At 44.8% G+C, this 23,508-nt stretch overlaps 1 protein-coding gene across 1 annotated transcript; it reads right to left on the bottom strand.

The window, feature by feature from the left end:
• Positions 1-631: 631 nt before the first annotated feature.
• SUB1 (SUB1 regulator of transcription) lies at positions 632-18,604 on the bottom strand. Its single transcript, XM_062211713.1, has 5 exons — positions 18,511-18,604; positions 16,029-16,101; positions 11,946-12,068; positions 5,626-5,734; positions 632-3,521 (listed from the first exon to the last, which is right to left on the bottom strand). The coding sequence occupies exons 2-5, from the start codon at positions 16,098-16,100 to the stop codon at positions 3,442-3,444; spliced, it is 384 nt and encodes a 127-aa protein (XP_062067697.1). The 5' UTR covers position 16,101; positions 18,511-18,604; the 3' UTR covers positions 632-3,441.
• Positions 18,605-23,508: the final 4,904 nt, after the last annotated feature.

The following is a 23,508-nucleotide window of genomic DNA, read 5'->3' as shown; positions in this document are numbered from 1 at the left end:
CCTCCACATCGGTCAGGAGCTGGGAAGTCAGTGAGTCTCTCACAAGGGTGGCAGGGAACCCAGCCCCAGAGCCAGCGTCTGCCACCTTTTAGGGCATACATTAGCAGGAAGCTGCAAGCAGAGCCAGGACTCAAACCACGGCATTCCACCCAATATGGGCGTGGGTGCCCCAAGCAGTGTCTTAACCGCTGTGCCAAACCCCACCATGATTGAATTTTTGAGTACATTTTTTTACTGAAAGCAAATTTATAGTTGAAAGTGGAATTAAGTCATAAAGTAGTTTTCCAAGAATCTCTTGTAAGCTCATTAACAGAAATTTGAAGGAGTCCTCTATATAAACTAAGCAAAAATACTGAGGACAAAAATGAGACTAAGTGAAAATACTCAAAAGAGTGCATTATACAGTTGCGTATACCAAGGAATCAGACCGCAAAGCCCTTGTAGAGTGCGGCAGATGGAAAAACCCAGCCCCATGGCCCCAGTCCCAAAGGCCTCGGAAGATGTAATACTCTAAGCCTAACTCATACTCCGAAGCGTTCACACAGAAAGCATTCTGTTTGTTAGCAGAACTCACTCACCAGGTAAGCCATCCATTCAACCTCAGGTTGGTCAAAGTGGGATAACACAGAGGGCATAGTTCTTATTTTTATTTCAACATTTAAAATATTCACAGGTTGAGTACTATAGTCAATGACATCTCCATGGAAGATGTACCAACAAAGCATACAGGCATTCCACAATGACAGAATAGCATATTTGTGACTGTGTGCATGTTTACCCTAGAGTTTATCTTGAAAAACATGTCTTTGAAAAAAAGTGTTTCACTGTATTATTTCCATAAAAAGTAAATCACAATTTCAATAGATATATTAGTACTTTTTAAAAATTTCAAACTTTTGTTAATACTCAATTTTTTCTCTTTTCTCAAGCTAAGTCAGGATGATATATTTGTCTTTCATTTTTCCCCTCTACACTTTGTTTCTAACCATTTTATATCATCACACCTTCTTGACTAGCTAATGAGGCAGGCAAATTCTTCAGAAGAATTTCGTAGGCATTTATACAGCAAACGAAAAGAGAATCAAATTACATTACAGAGTTTTTACCGTTGGTCAATGCCATTCATACTTTAAACACCAGTGAGGGGGAAAAACCCATGAGAAAGCCCTGTTACTGAACATATTAAGGACAAAGCCTGAATACTGACATCAACTGAATTCACTGAGACATTGCAAAATAAACACCCATGCTTGAGAACGACCACCCTTCTTGCTGGGAGAAATCGTAGCAAGGACATATAGTTTCAACAGAAAACCAAAGTACTCTATGTTCTCTTTCCTGTACAAGTTAGTCTCTTCTCTTAAACTAGCTTTCTCCCTTTCCTACAGATTATGAATTCTGATATACTGCATATCCAATAGTGTATTTACATGAACTTCGCAGTTAACTTACACAACTGTGCCAGAGAAACATTCCTCATATGGTTTTATAATATAGTGCTAAACAGCTAGAAAAATCCTAGGAAATAGATTTCAGCACCATCTGTTATTAGCAGATTGTTTCAAAATGTATACTCCCCTAAATTCATATAAACCTAGGTAATTTACCCATCATTCCCTCTCCATCCACATCAAAATCAAAATTCTGTGTTCTACCAACCCATTCTGTGTGCCAAAAATAAGAGCTCATTTACAAACCTTTCAATTAAGTTTATAGGACACACACATATTCCCAAATAAGAGGGGGAAGGGATTATCAATCAAGAATCATTCATCTAAAATATGTACAGTATTTTGAACACTTTGGTACCTATTATTTGATAAAGGCTAAACTTCCAGAACAAGGATGTCTTTATTTTCACCAATTTTCTACCACAGTTACTGCTAGATACACTAAAAAAAGTTAACTGAATTTTTTTTTTTTAAAGAAAAACTATCACACACACACAAAAAAATTCTTTGTGGGCTGGCAGATGGTTTCAAACTGAAGTCCTCGGTAATTCTACACCACAATGCTTCAGACAAAGGACTCAAACCTGGTAGCAGAACAGTTCAACCCTCTGATACGGCAGCCCTTAGTTGATGGCAGTAACCATTTGAGATTTGCTACCATAAATAATCTGTCAACAATGTTTTCCATGTCTTTAAACCTAAGTTTTATTGTTCTATCTAGAATTACGGTCCATCAATGTTATCAAAATCTCAAAATAACACATCTCTAACACCTGGTTTGAGGAGAATTCTTCCTCTTCACTGCCACCTCCTTTACTTTCAGTTACTGTTGCCTTTACATTCTTATCCTAAGGCACACCATGCCCCATTTATTGCGCAAAGCCCCTGACATCTGTGCCTCAATCTGTAGTGTTTCATCAATACAGCTAAATGAAAACCATTTACAAAACTCAACAAGTCTAAAATAACCAAGTCTGCTGAAACAAAGACCAAAAACCCAAGTATAGGCTTTAAATGCTCTTTCCCCTAACAACTGACCCCATCACCTACCCTGACAGTAAAGCTCAGTGCCATCTCTGGCTACATACACATAATCCATACTAAATGTTAGAAAATAAAATGTTAGGGCAGTAAGCTTTCACAATTTTTATTAAGTCCTAGTCTAGCTTAACAGTATCTGATTTCAAAGACATCATACCACAGCAAACATTAACTAGGTGAAAGCAAACCTGACATCTAAGTCAATATTTTCTGCAGACTAAGCAGTGAGATACTACATACAGCGCTATGGGTAATGACATACACTTACTCGACGTTCTCATACAAGCCCTGTTACCAAGTATCTGCTAAGATTTAATACAATAGATTTAGTGATTGTAGTCCTCATATATTTTAATTAAGTACCTTACTGAGATAATATTTTGACAATTTCACTTTCCAAATCAGCAAAATATAGTCAAGAACATCAAAGAGAAAAATAAAAACGAACATGAGAGTTATTAAAGGAAAATGGATTAAAGGAGAAAAATGGAAGTGAAATATCATTGGGGTAGAAAGTCAAAACAAATCTAGACATTTCATTAGAACAAAAAAGATAAAGTACAGATTTCACAAATCAAAAGTTTAAAAACTGAACAAAGTATCCTTGTTAATGTAAAAGCTGAGTTAAAACTAAAAGGTCTATAAAACTGTTCCTTTTGGCCTTAAATAGTACCAAATGTCTGATCAAAAAAGGCCACCACAGTTAAGATTGTGATTACTTGATTTTATTTTACACTAGGTGGGCACAAAGCAATCGTTAATAAAGTTGACAATTAGCTTCACTCAGAACATTTTTAATAATGCACATAAAAAAAAAGTATTCGTCTTACAAAGTGTTCTGCAATCCAAATATACAACAGCTTGGAAAACAACATTTAGAAAACAAAAGCCAATGTAAAAAGACAGATTAAAACAACTAAGACATTACAGGTATCGTATGGCTCAGGTTTTACAGTTTTCTTACTGCATCATCAATGTCAGAAATCTGTTCCTTCAGCTGGCTCCACTGCTCTGGATTTAAAGAAATGCCTGAAAGAAAGTTTGAAGATTCAACTTGAAAATCTATTCAAGCTTTGAGAATTTTTATATTTCCAACTAAAATATCATTTTATCAAAATAGCATTTTGAATGCACAATGCTATAATGTTTAACAGTCAAATCCCTCACATTTGTTATAACTAAATTCATTAGAATTCCCCAAGCAGATCAAGCTTGTATCTAGCTTTACCTCCCACAGTACATCCTGCATAATGCTAATTACAATCAATGAGAACAAAATGTCAACTTGAAGATACATTCCAGAAAGACCTGCCAACCAGCAGGCAAAGTGGTGGTAGGGCACAGATTTGTCACATCCAATCAGGCCTCCTATCCGCCCAAACTTTCCATTCCACAGGCATTTACAGTAAATGTGTCGAGTCCTTCCAGAAGTGTTCACTCCAGCTTGGACTTACGGGACTTCTTAGAATGTAATGGGTGACAGTCATGCTGTCAGGGTTCAAATCCCAGCCTCACAATCACTAACTGAAGGGCCTTAAAACATTTTTTTTTTTTTCACACTACCTTCTAAGCCTTGGTTTCTTATGTAAAATGGTACTTACACCTCAACATGTTGTATACATTAGTAAATCAGGCAATGTGATTAAAGAACTTAGCCCATCACCAACACATCAGTAAACACTCGAATTAACGTATTTTGCAGAAAACTGCTGGGTGGCCATGAAGTTGAAAAGGAGAATGAATTCCTCAAGACAACCTGAGAAGGGTTTTAATTGTTTCAGTAAATGTTTTTGAGAAACAAAAAAAATCTCCTACTGGCCACTTTGGAACAGTATGAATGGTCAAGCCAAAAGTGAACTGAACAAGAAAAGGCAGAAGGGTACATAGATTCAGTTTAGTAAACCTGGAAACTGCATGAAGCAAACAGTGGTAGCTTTCAAACTGATAGGAAGACAGAATAAAACTAAATAGGGAGGCATTTTTCCATCAGCAAACAACTAATCTAGAGCTGAAGCAACTAACCACACAAAATTAGGTTGGTTCAAACATGTTGTCCAGGAGCCAGCGTTTTGGCACAGCTGGTTAGGCCACTGCCTGCAATGCCAGTATCTCATGTGAGCACCAGTTGAAGTCCCATGCTGCTCCCTGCTCACAGGCCTGGGAAGTGAGGAAGGACAGCCAGAGTGCCTGGGCCCCTGACACCCATGTGGGAGACTTGGATGGAGCCCAGCTCAGGCTGTTGTAACCATCTGTGGAGTAAACCAGCAAATGAAATCTTTCCCTCTAACTCTGCCATTTAAATAATAAAATAAATAAATCTTTTTTAAAAAATGTTCTCTAGGTATTTGTGAATATTCAGGCTTGGGACTGAATGAAGCCCAAAGGGAAGGAGGCCAGAGACTCACTTGAAGGATACTCTCCTAAAGAACAGGTTTTTGAGTTCCATCTATAGGAAACAGTATGAACAGAACCTTCCATTCCTGGTTTTCCAACTTCCCAGATAGTGCCTCATCTGAAAACTGCTATAACTTTACAAAGAAATGTACACTCAAGCAAATTAATAACCAGTTAGAGTGATAATGGGGATGTGTTTTCTCAGTTTTAATCTTATCTTTTGAGGCATCTCATTAAAAAAATGTTAAGAATCGGCTGGCGCCGCGGCTCAATAGGCTAATCCTCCGCCTTGTGGCGCCGGCACACCGGGTTCTAGTCCCGGTCGGGGCACCGATCCTGTCCCAGTTGCCCCTCTTCCAGGCCAGCTCTCTGCTGTGGCCCAGGAGTGCAGTGGAGGATGGCCCAAGTGCTTGGGCCCTGCACCCCATGGGAGACCAGGAGAAGCACCTGGCTCCTGCCATCAGATCAGCGCGGTGTGCCGGCCGCAGCGCGCCTACCACGGCGGCCATTGGAGGGTGAACCAACGGCAAAAAGGAAAACCTCTCTCTCTGTCTCTCTCTCACTGTCCACTCTGCCTGTCAAAAATAAATAAAAAAAAAATGTTAAGAATCATCTATAATAAAAGATAATCAGATGCACAAGGTTCTTCCCTACCCCATGTCCCTGCCAACAATTTCAAGTAAGGTAGATTTTAATTAAGTCTCAGCTTTAGAATCTAATTCAAGAAAGTCAACCTCACCTTTTCTCCCTGGTTTCATTTCACCTTCTGGATCCATCCAGTACTCTCGAATGTCAATTAGGACTTTCCCTTTGAAGTCCCGAACACTGACGTACCTCATTTTCCCAATCTGCAAAAGAAGCAAAAACAGAAAAAGTTGTTCCTTTCACTGTTGTGCATTTATATTCATCAACTTGCTGCATGCTCAATCTACTTCTAACATGAAAATGATTTCTCAGTATCAAAAATATAAACACCTTGAGGCTGGAGCTGTGGCATAGATTAGGCATCCGCCTGCAGTTCCAGCATCCCATATTTGCGCCAGTTCAAGTCCCAGCTGCTCCACGTCCCATCCAGCTCCCTGCTGATGACCTCAGAAAGCAGAAGATGGCCCAAGTGCTTGGGTCCTGGCATTCATGTAAGAGATCCCCAAGGAAGCTCCTGGCTTCAGATAAGCCCAGCTCTTGCTGTTAAGGCCATTTGAGGAGTAAACCATTGGATGGAAGACTTCTCTCTTTCCCTCTGTTAACTCTGCCTCTCAAATAAATAAATAAATCTTAAAATATAAAGTACCTCACACTTTCATTTTTACATTTACAAACATCATCAGTTAAAAAAAAAAACACAACTGGCATGGAAAATAGTACGGCAGTTCCTCAAAAACTAGGAAAAAGAACTACATAGGCTGGCTTTGTGGCACAGTGGATAAAGCCACTGCCTGCAGTGCCAGCATCCCATGTGGGTACCAGCTGAATCCTAGCTGCTCCACTTCTGATCCAGCTCCCTGCTAATGGCCTGGGAAAGCAGTGGAAGACAGCCCAAGTCCTTGGGTCCCTGAATCTATGTGGGAGACCTGGAAGAAGCTCCTGGCTCTGGATCAGCCCAGCTCCAGCCGTTGCAGCCATTTGGGGAATGAACTAGCAGATGGAAGATTCTCTCTCCCCTCTCTATTCTGCCTTTCAAAATAAATAAGTCTTTAAAAAAAAAAAAGAGAACTACCATGTGATCTAGGATTCCCACTTTGGGGCATGCAGTCACACATCACCTACAGAATCTGAGGCAGTTTCTCAGAAATGAGTAACTTGCTAGTTTCTTTCATCATGGGATCATAGTGTACAAGAACTTACACAAACTAAGCTGGCTACAATGTCACTAGGTGATATAACCTTACAGGACTATCTTCATGTCAATAGTCTGCTGACTATTGTGATGCATGACTGCATGTCGAAAAATACCTAGACAGCACAATCTCCTAGGAATATTGAAGAGCCATGTTCAGAGGAACATTATTCACAACAGCCAAGAGAAAACACAAATGTCCATCCACTGAAGAATGAAAAAGTGCATCCCATACTGGAGCACCTGGGTCCGGTTCAAGTCCTGGCTCTACTCCCGATTCCAGCTTCCTGTTAATGTGCACCCCAAGAGGCAGCAAATGATGTTCAAGTACTGCAACTCTACGTGGTCCCTGCCAATAATGTGAGACCCAGATTAAGTTCCACGTTCCTGGCTGAGCTGTTTAGGGCTCTCAGGGAGTGACCCAGCAGACAGGGGCGCTCATATTCATTCTCTCTCGCTCTCTCAAATTAAACAAATATAATTTTTTTTTAATTTATTTACTTGAAAGGCAGTTAGAGAGAGAGAGAGAGAGAGATTCTGCAGTTTGAACAAAAACAATCCTGGAGCAGGCACTGTGGTACAGCAGACTAAGCTGCCCCTGGGATGCCCACAGCCCTTGGGGAATGCCAGTTCAAGTCCCAGCTCCTCCACTTCCATTCACTTTCATGATAATGCATCTGAGAAGCAGCATATGATGGCCCTAGTGCTTGGGTCCCTAACTACCCATGGCGGAGACCTGGATGGGGTAACAGGCTCCTGGCTTTGGCCTGCCCCAGTCCTATCACAAGCAATGGGGAGTGAACCAGCAGACAGAAGATATTTCATTTACTTCTCTTTCACTGTTACTCTGCCTTTCAAATAAATAAAGTCTTTTTAAAAATCCTGTCTTATAGCTGCTAGCCAATACTTCCCGTCTATTTAGTTCCTAAATCTATTTGGTTTTGACAGAGTTATAACCTAGGCCCTCAAAGATTCTAACATCTGATGATCTAGCAACATCTACAAAAGTTCTGCACTGTACGAGCTGTCTTCAAAGCATATTCTTGGTAATTTTAAGTAAAAAAATGAAGGCCTCTTTTAATATTACATACTCAATGTACTCTAATGTACTCTATGCTACTTAAAATCTAGTATAACCAGGGCCAGCACTGTGGCACAGTGGGTTAAAGCCCCAGCCTGCAGCAACAGCAGATGCCAGTTCATGCCCCAGCTACTCCACTACCAATCCAGCTCTCTGCTAATAGCATGGGAAAGCAGTGGAGGATAGCCCAGGTCCTTAGGCCCTGTACCCACGTGGAGACCTGGAAGAAGCTTCTGGCTTTGGATCAGCAGCTCTGGCCATTGTGGTCATCTGGGGAGTGAACCAGCAGACAGACTCTCTACCTCTCCTCCTCTCTCCGTGTAACTCTTTCAAATAAATAAATAAATCTTTAAAAAAAAAAAAATCATTTTGGGCTGGCGCCGTGGCTCACATGGCTAATCCTCCGCCTGCGGCGCCAGCATCCCATATGGACACTGGGTTCTAGCCCTGGTTGCTCCTCTTCCAGTCCAGCTCTCTTCTGTGGTCTGGGAGGGCAGTGGAGGATGGTCCAAGTGCTTGGACCCCTGCACCCACATGAGAGACCAGGAAGAAGCACCTGGCTCCTGGCTTCGGATCGGTGCAGCACCAGCAGTAGTGGCCATTTGGGGAGTGAACCAAAGGAAGGAAGACCTTTCTATCTCTCTGTCTCTCTGTAACTCTACCTAACAAATTAAAAAATAAAAATATCATTTTAAGGAAAATGCCAAAATAACAAAAATACTTCTTAGAATGCTTACACGGTTAGGTCTATTAAAGCCACTTTGGAAATAAAGTCTACATTCCTCCCAGCCACCAGCTGTGATGCCAGCATTCCATACAGGTACCGGTTGAGGACCAGCTGCTTGCTTCTGATCCAGCTCCCTGATAATGGGCCTGGGGAGGCAGCGGAGGACCCACAAGGATCAGGAGGAAGAAGCACCTGGCTCCTGGCTTCAGTCCAGCGCAGCTCTAGCTGTTGTGGCCATTTGGGAGCAAACCAGTGGATGAAAGATCTCTCATCTCTCCCTAACTCTTCCTTTCAAATAAATAAAATCTTTAAAAAAAAAAAACAGTGAAGTGTCAAATTACCCAAGGTGGCTTAGGAATGACTCCAAATGAGGGCTTTAAGAACTGACACTGGAGATGGGCATGTGCAGAGCAGCAAGTGAAATGGCTCCTTGGGAGACCTGCGTAACATCTGGAGTCCCAGTCTGAGTCCTGGCTCCTCCCTTCTGCTCTAGTATTTCTGCTCATGCATTTTAGAAGCAGATGATGGCTTAGGTACTTGGATTCCTGCCACCCATGTGGGAGACCTGGATGGAGTTCAAGCTCCTGGCTTTGGCCTTTTCTGGGCCTGGCTGTTGCTGGCATTTGGGGAGTGACCTTGCCCTTTCTTGCTCTCCCTTCTGCCTTTCAAGTAGATGAAAGTAACATTAAAAGAACTAAAAAATCATTTTTTGGAGGAAGAGATGAGAAAACTACTCCCCTAAAAACAGATTTATTTTTCTCCAAACTACTCTTAATAGAACAGAACAGAATCTGAGATTCCTAGTTCTTAACCTACAAATTAAGGAATGAGTAAGATACAATATGTTATAATGCCATAGATGCAGACCTCCAAAGAACAGCACTCAGCAGAGAAAAGCTGCAGATATTTGCCCTGAAAATACTTATAAACATAATAAAAATGTTCCACAGCAGCCAGTCATTCTACATGGGAAGAAAGCCCATGAAAGGAAGAAATATCCTCTTGCAGATTTTAAATTTTATTCTGTCTTTATAATAGCTTCCCACTGTGCTTAGGAAAAACCACAAACTGCTAAACATGGTCTCCCAACAGGAAGGCCCCAGAAGAGCTGCTCCCCCCTCACCCAGCGGCATTCCCACCTCTACTCAGCAGACTTCTGGGGCTGCAACCAACAGCTTTGTAATACCTACACCATCCACGCTATTTCCCACTTGAAGCTATCAACACAAGCGAGCCCATGACACAAATCTCTCTACTTCAAAGTACCTCCCTCACCTATACACTTGGTATGGCTGGCTCCTCCTCCACGTCTGAAGCTATAAATGCCACTTCTTTGAGAAGAGATTCCCAGAACAGCTACTCTCTCATAATGATCCATCTTGTTAAAACTTCTCAGCCCTTGTCACAATTATATATTTGTGTGATTTCTGCTTCCATAAATTCTATGAAACTACACACTGCATCTACTTGGTCCATAACTATAACACAAAATCTGACAGAGCTGGAATAAAAGACCAAATATAGTAAGCAAAGCAATGAGGACTCTTTCGTAGATTTTCCTTACACATATTTGTTTCCATCAAATTACCCAAGTCTGTCCCTAGCTCCTCTAAATTATATAAGCAAAATTCAGAGGATTTAAAGCCATTAGCTAAACACTCTGCATCTGGAAGCAAAACAAAGCAAATAGAAAAGCAAGAGTAAAAATACCAACTTCCATTTGCTATTCCACCTTAATTCTGGCATTCTGCCCTTCAAGGCCATCAGAAGTTGAAAAATAAATAAAAGGAATATTCAAAAAGCACATGGAAAAAGCACATTATGAGAAAAGCTATGCATTTCAAGTTTTTGCACCAAGATAAACATCTTGTAATTCCATTTTTTCCCATGGCCTTTTTATTTCATAAATGTGAATTTACAAAGTGCAACTTTTGTATTGTTGTGGCTTCCCCCCAACCTCCCTCCCTCTCGTGGCCCTCCCCTCTCCCTCTCCCATCCCGCCCTTTAACGAGTTTCATTTTCAATTACCTTCATATACTGAAGATCAACTTAGTATACACTAAGCAAGGATTTCAACAGGCTGCATTCACATAACCTCACAAGGTATAGGGTATTGTTCGACTAGTAGTGTTTTTAAGTTTCATAGTAAAACACATTAAGGACAGAGATCCTACGTGGGGAGCATGTACCCAGTGCTTCCCGTTGTTGATTTAACAATTGGCACTCTTATTTATGACGTCAGCAATCACCCAAGACTCTTGCTATGAGCTGTCTAGGCTATGGAAGTCCCTTGAGTTCACCAACTCTGAACTTGTTTAGTCAAGGCCGTGTCACAGTGGAGGTTCCTTCCTCCCTTCAGAGAAAGGCGCCTCTCTCCTTGCCCATGGTCTTTTCAAAGTTCACTCTACACAAGCTGGCCTCACTTTCCAATGAAATAAATGTAGTTTCATTCTGTCCTACCTTTCAGCTTCAACTAGTACTTTATGCCTCTTTGAAACTTATCCTTTTCTAGATCCTGCTGCTGTTCAAATTTTCTTTCACCATTTTGTCTTGACCTACGACCCTTTTCCCTTCCATCCTCCATCACCCAACACATACCTTCATCTGCCCCTTTCTTCTTCTGATCTATACTGACTACAGCTGAAGACTGTCAACTATCCTAACGGTCCCACAGGAACACTTCCCAGACAAGTCTAGGTACCACAGGAAACGCTCCATTCATTTCATCACATGTACAATCAAGTTCACTCTTCACTTCCTGCTTAGTTTCTCTAGTCCATTCTTCCACACCAGTACCTTTATAGGCATCTGTTTCTTTTTTGGGAAAACCATCTAAACTATCACCACACAAATTAAAGCCTACAATCTCATCAGCATCCATTGATGCCTAACGCCTCTGCCCTGGTAAAGCCACCTTCTAGTGACACTAAGGTCTCCTTGAAACAAGGTCAAGAAACCAGAAGCCACACTCGCCGTCTTTAGATGATTTCATTAAATCCCTCATTACTTTTATCTATTCAACCCCCTTCCCATTTCTGTTTCTTATCAGCCCAAAATTAGGCAGGTCATATTACTGCTTCCCCTCAAGTAACAGCCTATCCTATCTCATGGCCCAACACCCCACCTACCTCCACCAAACTGCTGTCTGAACATCTAATCCTGAATCATTTGGATATAACATTCAAATTTGCATTGTTTTAAATTCGGCAAATCAATAGGCTTTTAGATTGTAACAACAGTCCAGCATCATATAAATAAACTACTTTAACTTCTACTAACTTGCTTCATATTTTAGTAACTATCCTTAGTCTAGAGGATTACAAAACACAAACTTATCACTGATATCAGATAAAAGTACTTTCAATACTCCTCAGATCAAGCCAGGTAATCCCTGGCGCAAACAACCAACTGTACCTGAAACATGTTATCATCTCTGCTGCTGCTGCTCTGTTTGGGAGATGACAGAGCTCTTGAGGTCTCACCAGTCTTTTGCTTCTTCACAGGTTTTTCTGCAGTAATTTGCTTTTTCCTCTTTAACTTTAAAGAAAAAAGCAAGAACATGGTTAAAACATGCACATGAAGCCAACATTGTAGCTCAGCAGATAAAGCTGCCTCCTGCAATGCCAGAATCCCATATGGGCACCATTCGAGTCCCAGCTGCTCCACTTCCCATTCAGGTCTTTGAAAATGTGCCTAGGAAAAGTATCGGAAGGTGGTCCAAGTGTTTGGGGCCCTATCACCCACATGAGACAATCAGATGAAGCTCCAGGTTCCTGGCTTCACCCTGGCCCAGTGCCACCCACCATCGCCATCTAGGGAGTGAACCAGAGGATGGAAGCTCACTAACTCTTAAAAAATCTGCACACAGGGGCCAGCACTGTGGCATCGCAGGTAAAGCCCATATGGGTGCCGGTTCGAGTCCTAGCTGCTCCACTTCCAATCCAACTCTCTGCTATCGCCTGGGAAAGCAGAAGAAGATGGCCCAAGTGCTTAGGCCCCTGAACCCACATGGGAGACCTGAAGGCGCTTCTGCCTCCTGGCTTCAGATTGGCCCAGCTCTAGCCATTGCAGCCAACTTGGGAGTGAACCAGCAGATGGAAGACTTCTCTCTCTCCGCCTCTCCTTTTCTCTCTGTGTAACTCTTTCAAATAAATAAATAAATAAATCTTTAAGAGAGATGTGCACACATAACTAAGAATAAAACACATTTCAAATGAGTGCCAGTTTAGGTCCCAGCTGCTCCATTTCCAATGCAGCTCCCTCTAATACACCTAGGACAGCAGTGGGAAGATGGCCCAAATCTTTGGGCCTCTGCACCCATGTGAGCCAGTTCTGGCTGCTGCAGCCATTTGGGGAGTAAACCACCAAATGGAAGCTCTCTCTCTCTGCCTCTCCGTCACTCCACCTTTCAAATAAATAAATCTTTTTTTTTTTTTTTTAAATCTGATTCCAAAGGCTCCATTGCTTTTTTTTTGTATTTTAATTTTTTAAAGAATTATTTATTGGGGCTGGTGCTGTGGCACAGCGGGTTAAGCCACTACCTGCAGCACCGGCACCCACTCTAGGGGCTAGTTCAAGGACTGGCTGCTCCAGTTCCCATCCAGCTCCCTCCCTCCTAATGCACCTGAGAAAGCAGCAGGAAATGCCCCAAGTGCTTGGGCCTCTGCACCCACAATAGGAGACCCAGATGAAACTCCTGGCTTCAGCCTGGCACAGTCCTGACTGTTATGGCCATTTGGGGAATAAACCAGTGGATTAAAGATTAATCTATCTCTCTGCCTCTAGCTCTCTCTGTAACTCTACCTTTCAAATAAAAATATTTTTAAACAGCTGATAGGCAGATTTATGCAGGGAGAAAAGGGGGGAATGAGAGAGGGAGGGATCAATCTTCATCTGATGGTTCACTCCCCAAATGGCCACAAGAGCCCGAGCTGTTCTGAGCCAAAGCCAAGAGCCCAGAGCTCCGTTAAGCGGCTACTACATGGGTGACAGGGGCTCAAGCACTTGGGCCATCTTCCATCACTTTCCCAGGCTCGCTAACAGAGCCTGATCAGAAGCTGAGCAGCCAGGGGCCTTGAACCAGTGCTCCAATACAGAATGCTGGCACTGCAGGCTCACTGTGCCACAATGCAGGCTCCTTATTTTTAAATTTTTACTTGCTTGAAAGGCAGAAAGAAAAAGAAACTCTCCACCTGCTGATTCACTCCCCCAAAAGCTGCAAAAGCCCAGGCTAGACCAAGCCAAAACCAGGAATCAGTACTCAATCCAGGTCCCTTACATGTAAGGCAGGGACTCAAGTACTTTAGTCATCACCTGCTGCCTCCCAGGGTATGCATTAGCTGGAAGCTGAAATCAACTGGAAGGGTAGCCAGGACTCCCACCAGGCACTCTATGGAACGTGGGCATCCCAGTGGTGTCACACTGTGGCAAATGCTGCCCCCCCCCCTTAAGATTTCTTTAAAAGAGAAAGAAAAAAGAGCACTGCTGCTTTTGAATACATTTTGGATCCACAGGTCTACTGAAGTGAGTCAATGACTTACATTTTACAAAGCAGATACACTAGTCAGGAAACCTACGATCAACTTACTACATTTCTAGGACATGAATATTCCAAAAGGCATTTAAAATGGCTTAAGGAATTTATGATTAGGCAACACTGGAGAAAGCTACTCTGTACAGGAAATCAACAAATCGAGAAACTTCTCCATCACAAAAACTCACTGAAGACACACAGCAATCTGTCCGACTAGCATTCCAAGTCACAACAGTGTGAAAGCACTATTCTAAGACAGCCTCATTCTCTGGAGTGCATAAAACCACGAGACTTCCCAACCCGAACAGTAGAGGGCAGTCATGCTCCTTCTCAGAGGAAAAAGTATGAATATTTTAATGTTACTAACTTAGTGTACTAAATTAGATGAAGCTAGGTAAAACATTACACACAAATATATATATATACAAAACGTGGGATGAAAAACATAGATGTATTTTAGGTGCTTACAGGAATAACAGTACTATTTGAGACAAACGGCAAAACTTAGTTAGCTCAGTGAGTAAAAAGCAATTATTCTATAAATCAATATCTAAGTATTCCCAGTGGACCGGCCCATGCCTGGCACATAAAAGTTCAATATGAATTTATTACATGAATGCATTCAAATGCTATACCAGGTGCAAAGAAAAAAATGAAGAATTCCTCAGTTGTGCAACTACGTGTGCTCTCTTAAGTCTTTTAGCAAGCCTCCAGGTGACACTTTTTATACTTACTGGTCCCAACTTCCCGACCCTCCCATAAGCACTCTTTTCTTCCAGTTAACACTGATAACTAAAGTTTGGTGGTAAAAAAAAAAAAAAAAAAAGAAAAGAAAAGAAATAAGCTAGAGGGCCTGCTGCTTTAGGATAAACTTTCAGAAACCACAGATCGGGCCCTGCACTGTGGCGCAGTAGGCTAAGCCTCCGCCTGCTGAGCTGCCATCCCATATGAGCCCAGTTTTAGACCCGGCTGCTCGACTTCTGATCCAGCTCTCTGCTATGGCCTAAGAAAGCAGTGGGCCACTGCACCCACATGAGACTCAGAAGAAGCTCCTGGCTTCAGATCAGCCCAGCTCCAGCTGTTGTGACCATTTGGGGAATGAACCAGTAGATGGATAACCTCTTTTTCTCTCTCTCTCCACTTCTGCCTCACTGTAACTCTGCCTTTCGAATAAATAAATCTTTTTTAAAACTACAGATCTCTACAGCCAATTACTTGCTTCTCAGAAAGGAGATACCCTAACTAGAAAGCATACAACCAACTTATTCTACTTCTAGGGTACATGTAAACTCACACATGGTAAGCGACAGTTGTTTGTGAAAGGAAGTCCTGACCACACAGGAGACGCTCAGTTATGCTCCACTGAGATGCTCGATTAAGCGGAATGAAGAGTTTATAGCACTGTTGTCTTCTAATACACAAAAAGCTTACTCTAAGTTATTTCATACTGGCTTTCCTGGGTGCTAGTTTAACTCAAAGTGACAGATCACAGCAAAAATATTCAAACTCAAGATGTATCAAGTCTAAATTCAGTAATCCTTGTGTCCAGAACAGACACCAATCGCTAAGGCGGCTTTCAAAATCGGTACTTAAATTCAAAACCTCAGGTAATTTAGCCCAACCACTACAAGCAGCCCGGCAGAGGCGGCAGATTTCTAAGTAATGGCAATGAGTAGCTCTGGATCTAATTAGAATCCAATTTCCTTAGAGTCTAGAGCAGCGGTTCTGCCACTTAAGGGGTCCTAAGGGTTCTCAACACAGATTTAAAGCTAACGGAGAGCCTGTGAGTGCGGCTGTGCCATGAGCACCCCAAGCACATCTGAGGGCCAGCCACGCTTTCAGAAGCACTGCGATCCCAGATTCTGTTAACACTCGGGCATGCCTTTTACTGTTCCTCAGGATTAGATGTGGGCAACATCGATGGGTCAAGTATGACAAAAACGACTGAGTGTAGTAATACTCACCTTTTTGTCAACTTCACTGTCAGAATCACTGCCAGATGAGCTTGAAGAAACAAGTTCCTTTGATTTAGGCATTCTGAAAGAAAAATGCATTGCGTAAATAATTTACAAGTTGCCCTATTACCTCAACTACGCTCTTCCTCCCATTTAAAACTCATCGACACACCCTACGGTTCATTCTACCACTTTGTGACACAGAGATCATTCTGCTGAGCACAAGCTTTAAATCTACGCTCTTCTAAGTAGCAAATAACAGAAAATATTGTGAACCCAGTAAGGCAAGAATATCATTCACACTCACATTCCCACCTCAAAGCCCACGGATCTTTTTACACTTCACTTTAGTGGCATCAGCAGTTTATGGGTAGGGTAGATTGTAAGAAAGCAGCTGCTAACATTTACTGTTAAAACCCAAAGAAACACGAACAAGCTCACTCAGTGGTGCTTCACAGTTCAAATGACAGTAGACCCTAATGTAGAATTATTCACTGCAGGGAATTTATTCGTACAACAGGAGGAATACCTATATAGTGCTGATGTGGTATCTAATAACTTTGCCATAATGACTTTTCCTATTTCTTATGTTAATTTTGACTTTTTGGCCATATCATCAAAATAACAGGTATTATTTCAGAGTTCACAATGTTACATATTAACTCAAAGTGATTCAGTCCATTTTACACTGATTTTCTACTCCTGAATATCATTTTAAATCATGAAGAATCTATTTATGGGAGGGACTGGTACCATCCAGTTTCCCAGCTCCTCCCCAGAGAGGTTCACAGCCCAGTACTTTACTGCCGAGGGAAAGGAGACAGAGAGAGTACTATCAATAGACCTCAGCCCCAGTTGTAAGCAACTCCAGGCCCGTGGGCCTGCCTTTGCAAGGCACTCAATACCAGGTGCTAAAGTGCCAGTTCTCAATTTAGCTTTTGCTCTCCCCATCTCAGAAGAGAATGGATCCTATTAATTTCTGTATGCCACTAAGGGCCTAATAAAGACAAACTCCGAATGTCTGGAAGGGAGAAAGGCTTCAGTTTCCTTTTATAAAAAAGGAATCAAAATCCAGCTCTCTAGACTCAACTTGTGCAGGCCCTGGCATTGAGCGTGTTCCACAATAGGAGGTCAAGGTAAAAGAAGTGGGCCATCCCAATCCTGGCCATGAAATTCAAAAAGCCCAACTCAGCCATGTTGATTTTAACCCGCAATTGAAGACCAGAAGAGTAAATTCAGAGAGGAACAGCCACATCCAAAGCACAGCTGGTACATTTTTTCCTTTTACTGCTCCATTTTTACAACCTAGTCTCCAAAACCAATTTAGATCTTTTTTTTTTTTTAACGCCAGCTGCTACTTTAACTGCCAAAATGCCTTGTTTGAAAAGGTAATCAAGTCGAACATAATATATTTTTCACTTTAAAACGGTCAAGCGCAACTGTCACCGTTTACTAAGAGCTGCCTGGAGGCCTAAGATCATTTCAAATTCCCACCTCCTATTTAATCTAAATAAGGTAACAACAAGGTAGTGGCAACTAAGCCCAGTTCCTCGAACTTTCAGTAATACACTTTTTTTTTTAATTTAATGAGCGGCTTTACTGTTCCAAAAAATGGTGGCACAGGGCAATTCATTAAGAACGCTCACAGAATATACACAAAACGCGATTTAAACGAGACGTGGGGGGAGGACCCTTAGTCTTTGCCTGCCGGCTCAGGGAGGATCAAGAAAAACGAGGTGAAGATGAACCAGGACATAAGGGCACCGCGACTCGGGGCCACACCGGCGTGGAACGCGCCCAGGCGGGGGAGGCACTCGCTCCTGCCAGGAAGCTGCTAGAAGCCGGGACTGGCGGCCGCCCGGGCGAGGGGAGACAGGTTCGGTCGGAGGGGGCGTGGGAGGCGGCGAAGTGCGGCGGAGACGGCGTGAGCAGAGGAGGGACTTGCACCAAGCGCCATTTTCTCCTCTCGAAGCGCTCTGCCTCTGCCCCCTCGCGCCGCCTCCCTGCCTTCCTCTCCCCCGCCGACCCCCTTCCGACGCCGCCGCTCTCCCCCATCCCCGGGGACCCCCCCCCCACACACACACACACAGCGACGGCGCCGCGGCCCCCAGGAGGCCGGGGCAGCCACAGGCCCCACGCGCGTCCCCGTCGGGGGCCCGGCCGCAGCCGCATTGTGCCGGGGGCGTCCGCGGGACCCTCCCCGCGACTCCCCGCCACGCCCGGCCGCGCCCTGGAGCCCGGAGCCGCCTCGCCCGCCGCCTCGGCTCCCGCCGCGGGAGCGGGCCTCGGGCGCGAAGGGGCCCACGCGCGTCGGGCAGGGGTCGGCGACGGAGGAGGGGGCTCGCGGACGCCGAGGCGGGGAGGGGGGCGGCCAGGCGGAACCGCCATCGCCCGCGGCCGGCAGGGACGCGGCGGGCGGCTCGCCGGCCCAGGTGGGCGGCAGGCCGGGTCGGGGCGCCAGGGGTTGGGGGCGGGGGGCTCGCATACTCACGCTCCGTCCCTGCGGCCGCACACTCGGCTACTCGCTCGCGACTGACAGAGAAGCGGAAGTGACGACAGCCAAGAGCCGCTAGCCCTGCCCAGCTGGAGCCGCGCACACGTGACGGGGCGTGGCCTCCTCGCGGAAACCGACACCGAGACCCTTTCCAGGGCCTTAAAGGGACCGCCTCTCTTCCAGAATGGTCTCTCAAAAGAGGTGCCGCAAAGGTTGGGTGTGACCCTTGAGGGAATGCGGAGGCCCAGGAAAGCACTGAGCTTTCCACTGCTTCAATAAATGTGTGTTCTGTTGAAATGGGAGGGCGTACTGAAAAGATCAACACTCTGACCAGTTTTCCCAAAAATGATGCCCCTCCCACCCCACCCTAACCCTGTCTCCCTGCGGTGGCTCTAATCTGAAGGAAGGAAGCCAAAGTGTCAGCCTTTCGTTCTGGAGAGTGCAAGACGTCTTTGCAGACGTTCTGGCCACCAGCACTTACCCTAAATGGAAGTCCTGAGGCGTAAGTTCACAGCAAGAAAGATCCGCACCCTAAGTGGGAACCAGGTGAATAGAGTATTTGATGAATGCCTAGTTATTCAACCAGGATTTACCAAGCAACCGCTGAGTGAAGGGGGTGGGGGGGCACCATGGCACAGCCGGGTAAGCCGCTGCCTACAGCGCCACTGGTGTCTCCAGCTGCAGCTTCCTGCTCATGCGCCTGGGAAGGCAGCAAAAGACGGCCCAGGTGGGAGACCAGGAAGTCCCTGGCTCCTGGCTTCTGCCTGGCCTGTCTTGGCCGTTTTTAGGTCACTTGGGGAGTGAACCAGTGGTTGGAAATCGATCTTAAAAAAAAAAAAAAAAGCAGCTTAATTCACTCATTTGAAAAGCCAGAGTTATAGAGATGGGAAGAGGCAGAAACAAAGAGAGACAAAGATTTCCAACTACTGGGTCTCTCCCCAGATGCAGCTTCGTTCAAGTCTCCCAAGTGGAAGCAGGGGCCTGAACACGCGGACCATACTCTGCTGCTTTTCCCAAGCCATTAGCTGGGAGCTGGATCTGAAGTGGAGCCCCCGAGACAGGAACCAGCACCCACATGGGATGCCAGCATTGCAGGTGGCAGCTTTACCCGCTCTGTCACAAGAGTGGGCCCTAAATAAATTGTTTTTAAAACGAGTAAGTTTTCAGGGTGTATTGTGATCCAGCAAGTTAAGCCACCTCTTAGGACGACTCTGGCATCCCAAATCAGAACACAGATACAAGTCCTGGCTGCCCCACTTCCCATCCAACTTCCTGCTGAAGTGCCTGGAAAGGCAGCCAATGATGCACCAGGTGCTTGTGCCCCTGCACCCGCGTGGGAGACCTGGAAGAGGCTCCTGGATCCTGGCTTCGGTCTGGCCCTGCTCCAGCAGTTGCAGGAGTGAACCAGTGGATGGAAGACGTCTCTCTCTCTCTCTCTCTCTCTCTCTCTCTCTCTCTCTCTCTCTCTTTTTCTCTCTCTCTCTAACTCTGCCTTTCAAATAAATAAAATAAATCTCTTTAAAAATTTTAAAAGTTGCCTGGAGTTACACAGGAAGTGAATTATGCACTATCCTATTCACACTGCTACCTACTAAGGAAAAATGGAAAAGTTTTAGCCCACTCTTACTTCATGCAGTACCACTCTGATGACCAGTTTTTTTTAATAAAACAATGTATATTGTTTTATATGAATTTCAAATATAGGCAAAAGAAATCTATGGAACATATAGGTCAGAATACCCTGAAGGACATCACTTGGGGACGAGTAAGAAAGAATCTGCTACTTGGGGCCAGCGCCGTGGCTCACGTGGCTAATCCTCCACCTGCGGAGCCGGCATCCCATATGGGCACCAGGTTCTAGTCCCAGTTGCTCCTCTTCCAGTCCAGCTCTCTGCTGTGGCCTGGGAGGGCAGTGGAGGATGGCCCAGGTGCTTGGGCCCTGCACCCACATGGGAGACCAGGAGGAAGAACCTGGCTCCTGGCTCCAGATCGGTGTAGCTCCTGCCGTAGAGGCCATTTGGGGGGTGAGCCAATGGAAAAAGGAAGACCTTACTCTCTGTCTCTCTCTCTCACTGTCTGTAACTCTACTATTAAATAAGGAAGAAAAAAAAAAAAGAATCTGCTACTGAAATTATCTTGGTCTGGGTGATAGTTACACGGCTGTATATAGATGTAAAATCTGAGGATTTGTGAATTTATAGTATATAAGCTATACCTCAATGAGAAAGTTAAAACTGAAGTTAAACAAATTATTTAAAAAGATGTGACATGCTCAGTAACCACTGGTTTAGCTTGGTAGCTTGGTAGCCTGGAGCATGTACCCAAAAGCAATTAGAGAACCACCCACATGGACACAATGGCCACATGACCAAAGTGTCCTGGGGGACAGAAGCACTCCGGCCGCTGTGGCGAGCCTGCTGCGTGGGTGTCTGGTCGGACTGGGCCTCCATGCTGGCGTAACTCAAGGCTCACTAGGCTGCTGGAAGCTGGAAGCCATGGGAAGCTGCGTGCTGGCTGGAGAAGGGAGTGGTTCAGAGCAGCGCTGACCACTTTCCCTGCCACTTATCCACAACAGAAAGAGCCAACATCCCTGTAGCCTGCAATAAGGAACTTCCCAAAGGTCATTTCCCATCTGATTGACTCCTCCAATCTGAGAGCCCAGCTGAGTTCTCTGTCTGGGTCCAAAGTAAGCATTAGGAATAAAAGATGATCTAGTCTTCCAAACTCAAACCCACTGGCATCCAGGCCACTCTGCTTTGAGATTCACCTGTCTGCTTTAAACACAGGATAAAGAGCCTACCTTCCTTCTTGGCACAGCTGTGGAAGTGTGCAGGCTCCCAGCATCCACCAAGAATAAACTCCTGGAGTATCTGGTCTGATGCCCAGGTCCAGCTCCTGACTCCAGCTTCCTGCGAATGAAGACCCTGGGAGGTAACGGTGCAACTAGTTGGATTCCTGCCCTACATGGGATTCCTGCCACCCAGTTTCTGGCTTCAGCTCAGCCCAGTCCCAGAAATTGTGGGCATTTGAGTAGTGAACCAGTGGGTGGGAGTGCTGTCTATCTCTAAATAAAGAGTAAACTCCTGGGTCTTCATTGACAGCAAGAGAGAACACCATGCCAACAGGCAGGGGAGGACATTATGCCAAGAGACAGAGCAGCACCTGGTGAGAACAGTGCTCAAGAGCCTGCACTATAGCATAGCAGGTAAAGCCGCCTGCAGTGCCAGCATCCCATATGGATGCTGGTTCCAGTTCTAGCTGCTCCATTTCCAATGCAGCTCCCTTCTAATGTACCTGGGGAAGCAGAGGAAGATGGCCCAAGTGCTTGGGCCCCGCACACATGTGGGAGACCTGGAAGAAGCTTCTGGCTCCTGGCTTTGGATCAGCCCAGCTCTGGCCATTGCAGCTGATAAGAGATAGCTTTCTCTCTCTCTCTCTCTCTCCCTCTCCCTCTCCCTGTAACTCTGACTTTCAAAAAAAAATAAATAAATCTTTAAAAAGAAGAAGAGTGCGCGGCAGTGGTCAACAGGCCCTCTATCAAGAGCATCGCATAAAGCAGGAGGTCAAAAGGCGCATTCTTGTGGCTGCCACACACAAGGAACATGCAGTACAGAATCCTGAAATAAGAAGAGGAAAAGCAGGCAGCAAAATGGTAAGGACTTTGCAAAGCAGAGGATAGAAACTTGTAGAAGCTCAGAATTGCAAATGTTGCAGAAGGCCGAGGAGGGCAATGGGTTGAGTCTACATATGCAGCAATTATCGCAGAGCCCACCCACTCCACCATCACAGCACAGTTTCACATTCTCTGGGCGAGTTGGAGGGGAGAGGTACAATGGGTAATGAGGGGGAGAGGCAAAGAATACAGGCAGCCGAGTCAAATCTGAGCACTCAATGTGAACGCATCCCTGGCCAACGCCTTCTTCCTTCAGGCACTACTTGACTTTTTAAAGATTAAGTATCAAAAAATTAATTTCTTAAAACATTTTTTAGAAACTCTGAATCACCATGAAATAAAAGCAGCCTTGAAAATAGACACTGCCATCTTGCTGTCTTGGGAGACTGCACCCCTCGATGACCTCCTAAAGAAGCCACTTGAGGGCCGGCGCCGTGGCTTAACAGGCTAATCCTCCACCTTGCGGCGCCGGCACACCGGGTTCTAGTCCCGGTTGGGGCGCCGATTTTGTCCCGGTTGCCCCTCTTCCAGGCCAGCTCTCTGCTATGGCCTGGGAATGCAGTGGAGGATGGCCCAAGTGCTTGGGCCCTGCACCCGCATGGGAGACCAGGAGAAGCACCTGGCTCCTGCCATTGGATCAGCGAGATGCGCCAGCCGCAGCGGCCATTGGAGGGTGAACCAACGGCAAAAAGGAAGACCTTTCTCTCTGTCTCTCTCTCTCACTATCCACTCTGCCTGTCAAAAAAAAAAAAAAAAAAAAAAGCCACTTGACCTTCAGGGCAAACCCAGGGCCATTAGTGCATCGCTACCCTTCTCCCTGTTCACGAAAGTTTTCATTCACATTCTGTGTCTCTGACAGACCTGAGCAGTGCACCTGCTATAGATTCGGGTTTTAGTTCTCAGAGCCTCAGAGGTGGAGAACTGTGAAGGAGGTATGCATTTTTAGAAACAGCAACCTGGTGCTTTGCATGCAAATTTAGTTGGCCCAATTTTCTTGGGTGTGTTACTGTGTGAAACTCTTAGCAAATCCTTGGTCCTAAGTGCTATCTATTAAATAGAAGTACATTTAATTCAGAGAAATAAGAATAACTTTTTACACTTGGTTGAAAGAGAAAGGAAGACGTTTACTTAAAAATAGGGCTGTAGTTGTTTTCAACTAAGAAGGAGACAGAATTCACATGCATTTGTGTGGAGCAGGCTGGGGTGTGACTCCCCTTACAGGAAAACTCAGAGGAGGTGTCTCTAGATGGGGAAGATACCCACCCTCTACTGCAGGCCTGAGTCTAGAAGAGGAAGGTGACACAAAAAGAAGCCAAATAAAG

The sequence above is a fragment of the Lepus europaeus genome, chromosome 15 (assembly GCF_033115175.1).
Source record: "Lepus europaeus isolate LE1 chromosome 15, mLepTim1.pri, whole genome shotgun sequence".
Taxonomy (NCBI): Eukaryota; Metazoa; Chordata; class Mammalia; order Lagomorpha; family Leporidae; genus Lepus; species Lepus europaeus.
The sequence above is the reverse complement of the archived record's forward strand: the minus strand, read 5'-3'. Positions and strand labels throughout refer to the sequence as shown.

Coding starts and splice junctions, on each gene's coding strand:
- SUB1 (XM_062211713.1), bottom strand. CDS start 16,100: ATGCCTAAATCAAAGGAACTTGTTTCTTCAAGCTCATCTGGCAGTGAT. Junction 5,735..11,945: donor GAGATGATAACATGTTTCAG/GTACAGTTGGTT, acceptor CTTCTTTTGCAG/ATTGGGAAAATGAGGTACGT. Junction 3,522..5,625: donor AATGAAACCAGGGAGAAAAG/GTGAGGTTGACT, acceptor ACTTTCTTTCAG/GCATTTCTTTAAATCCAGAG.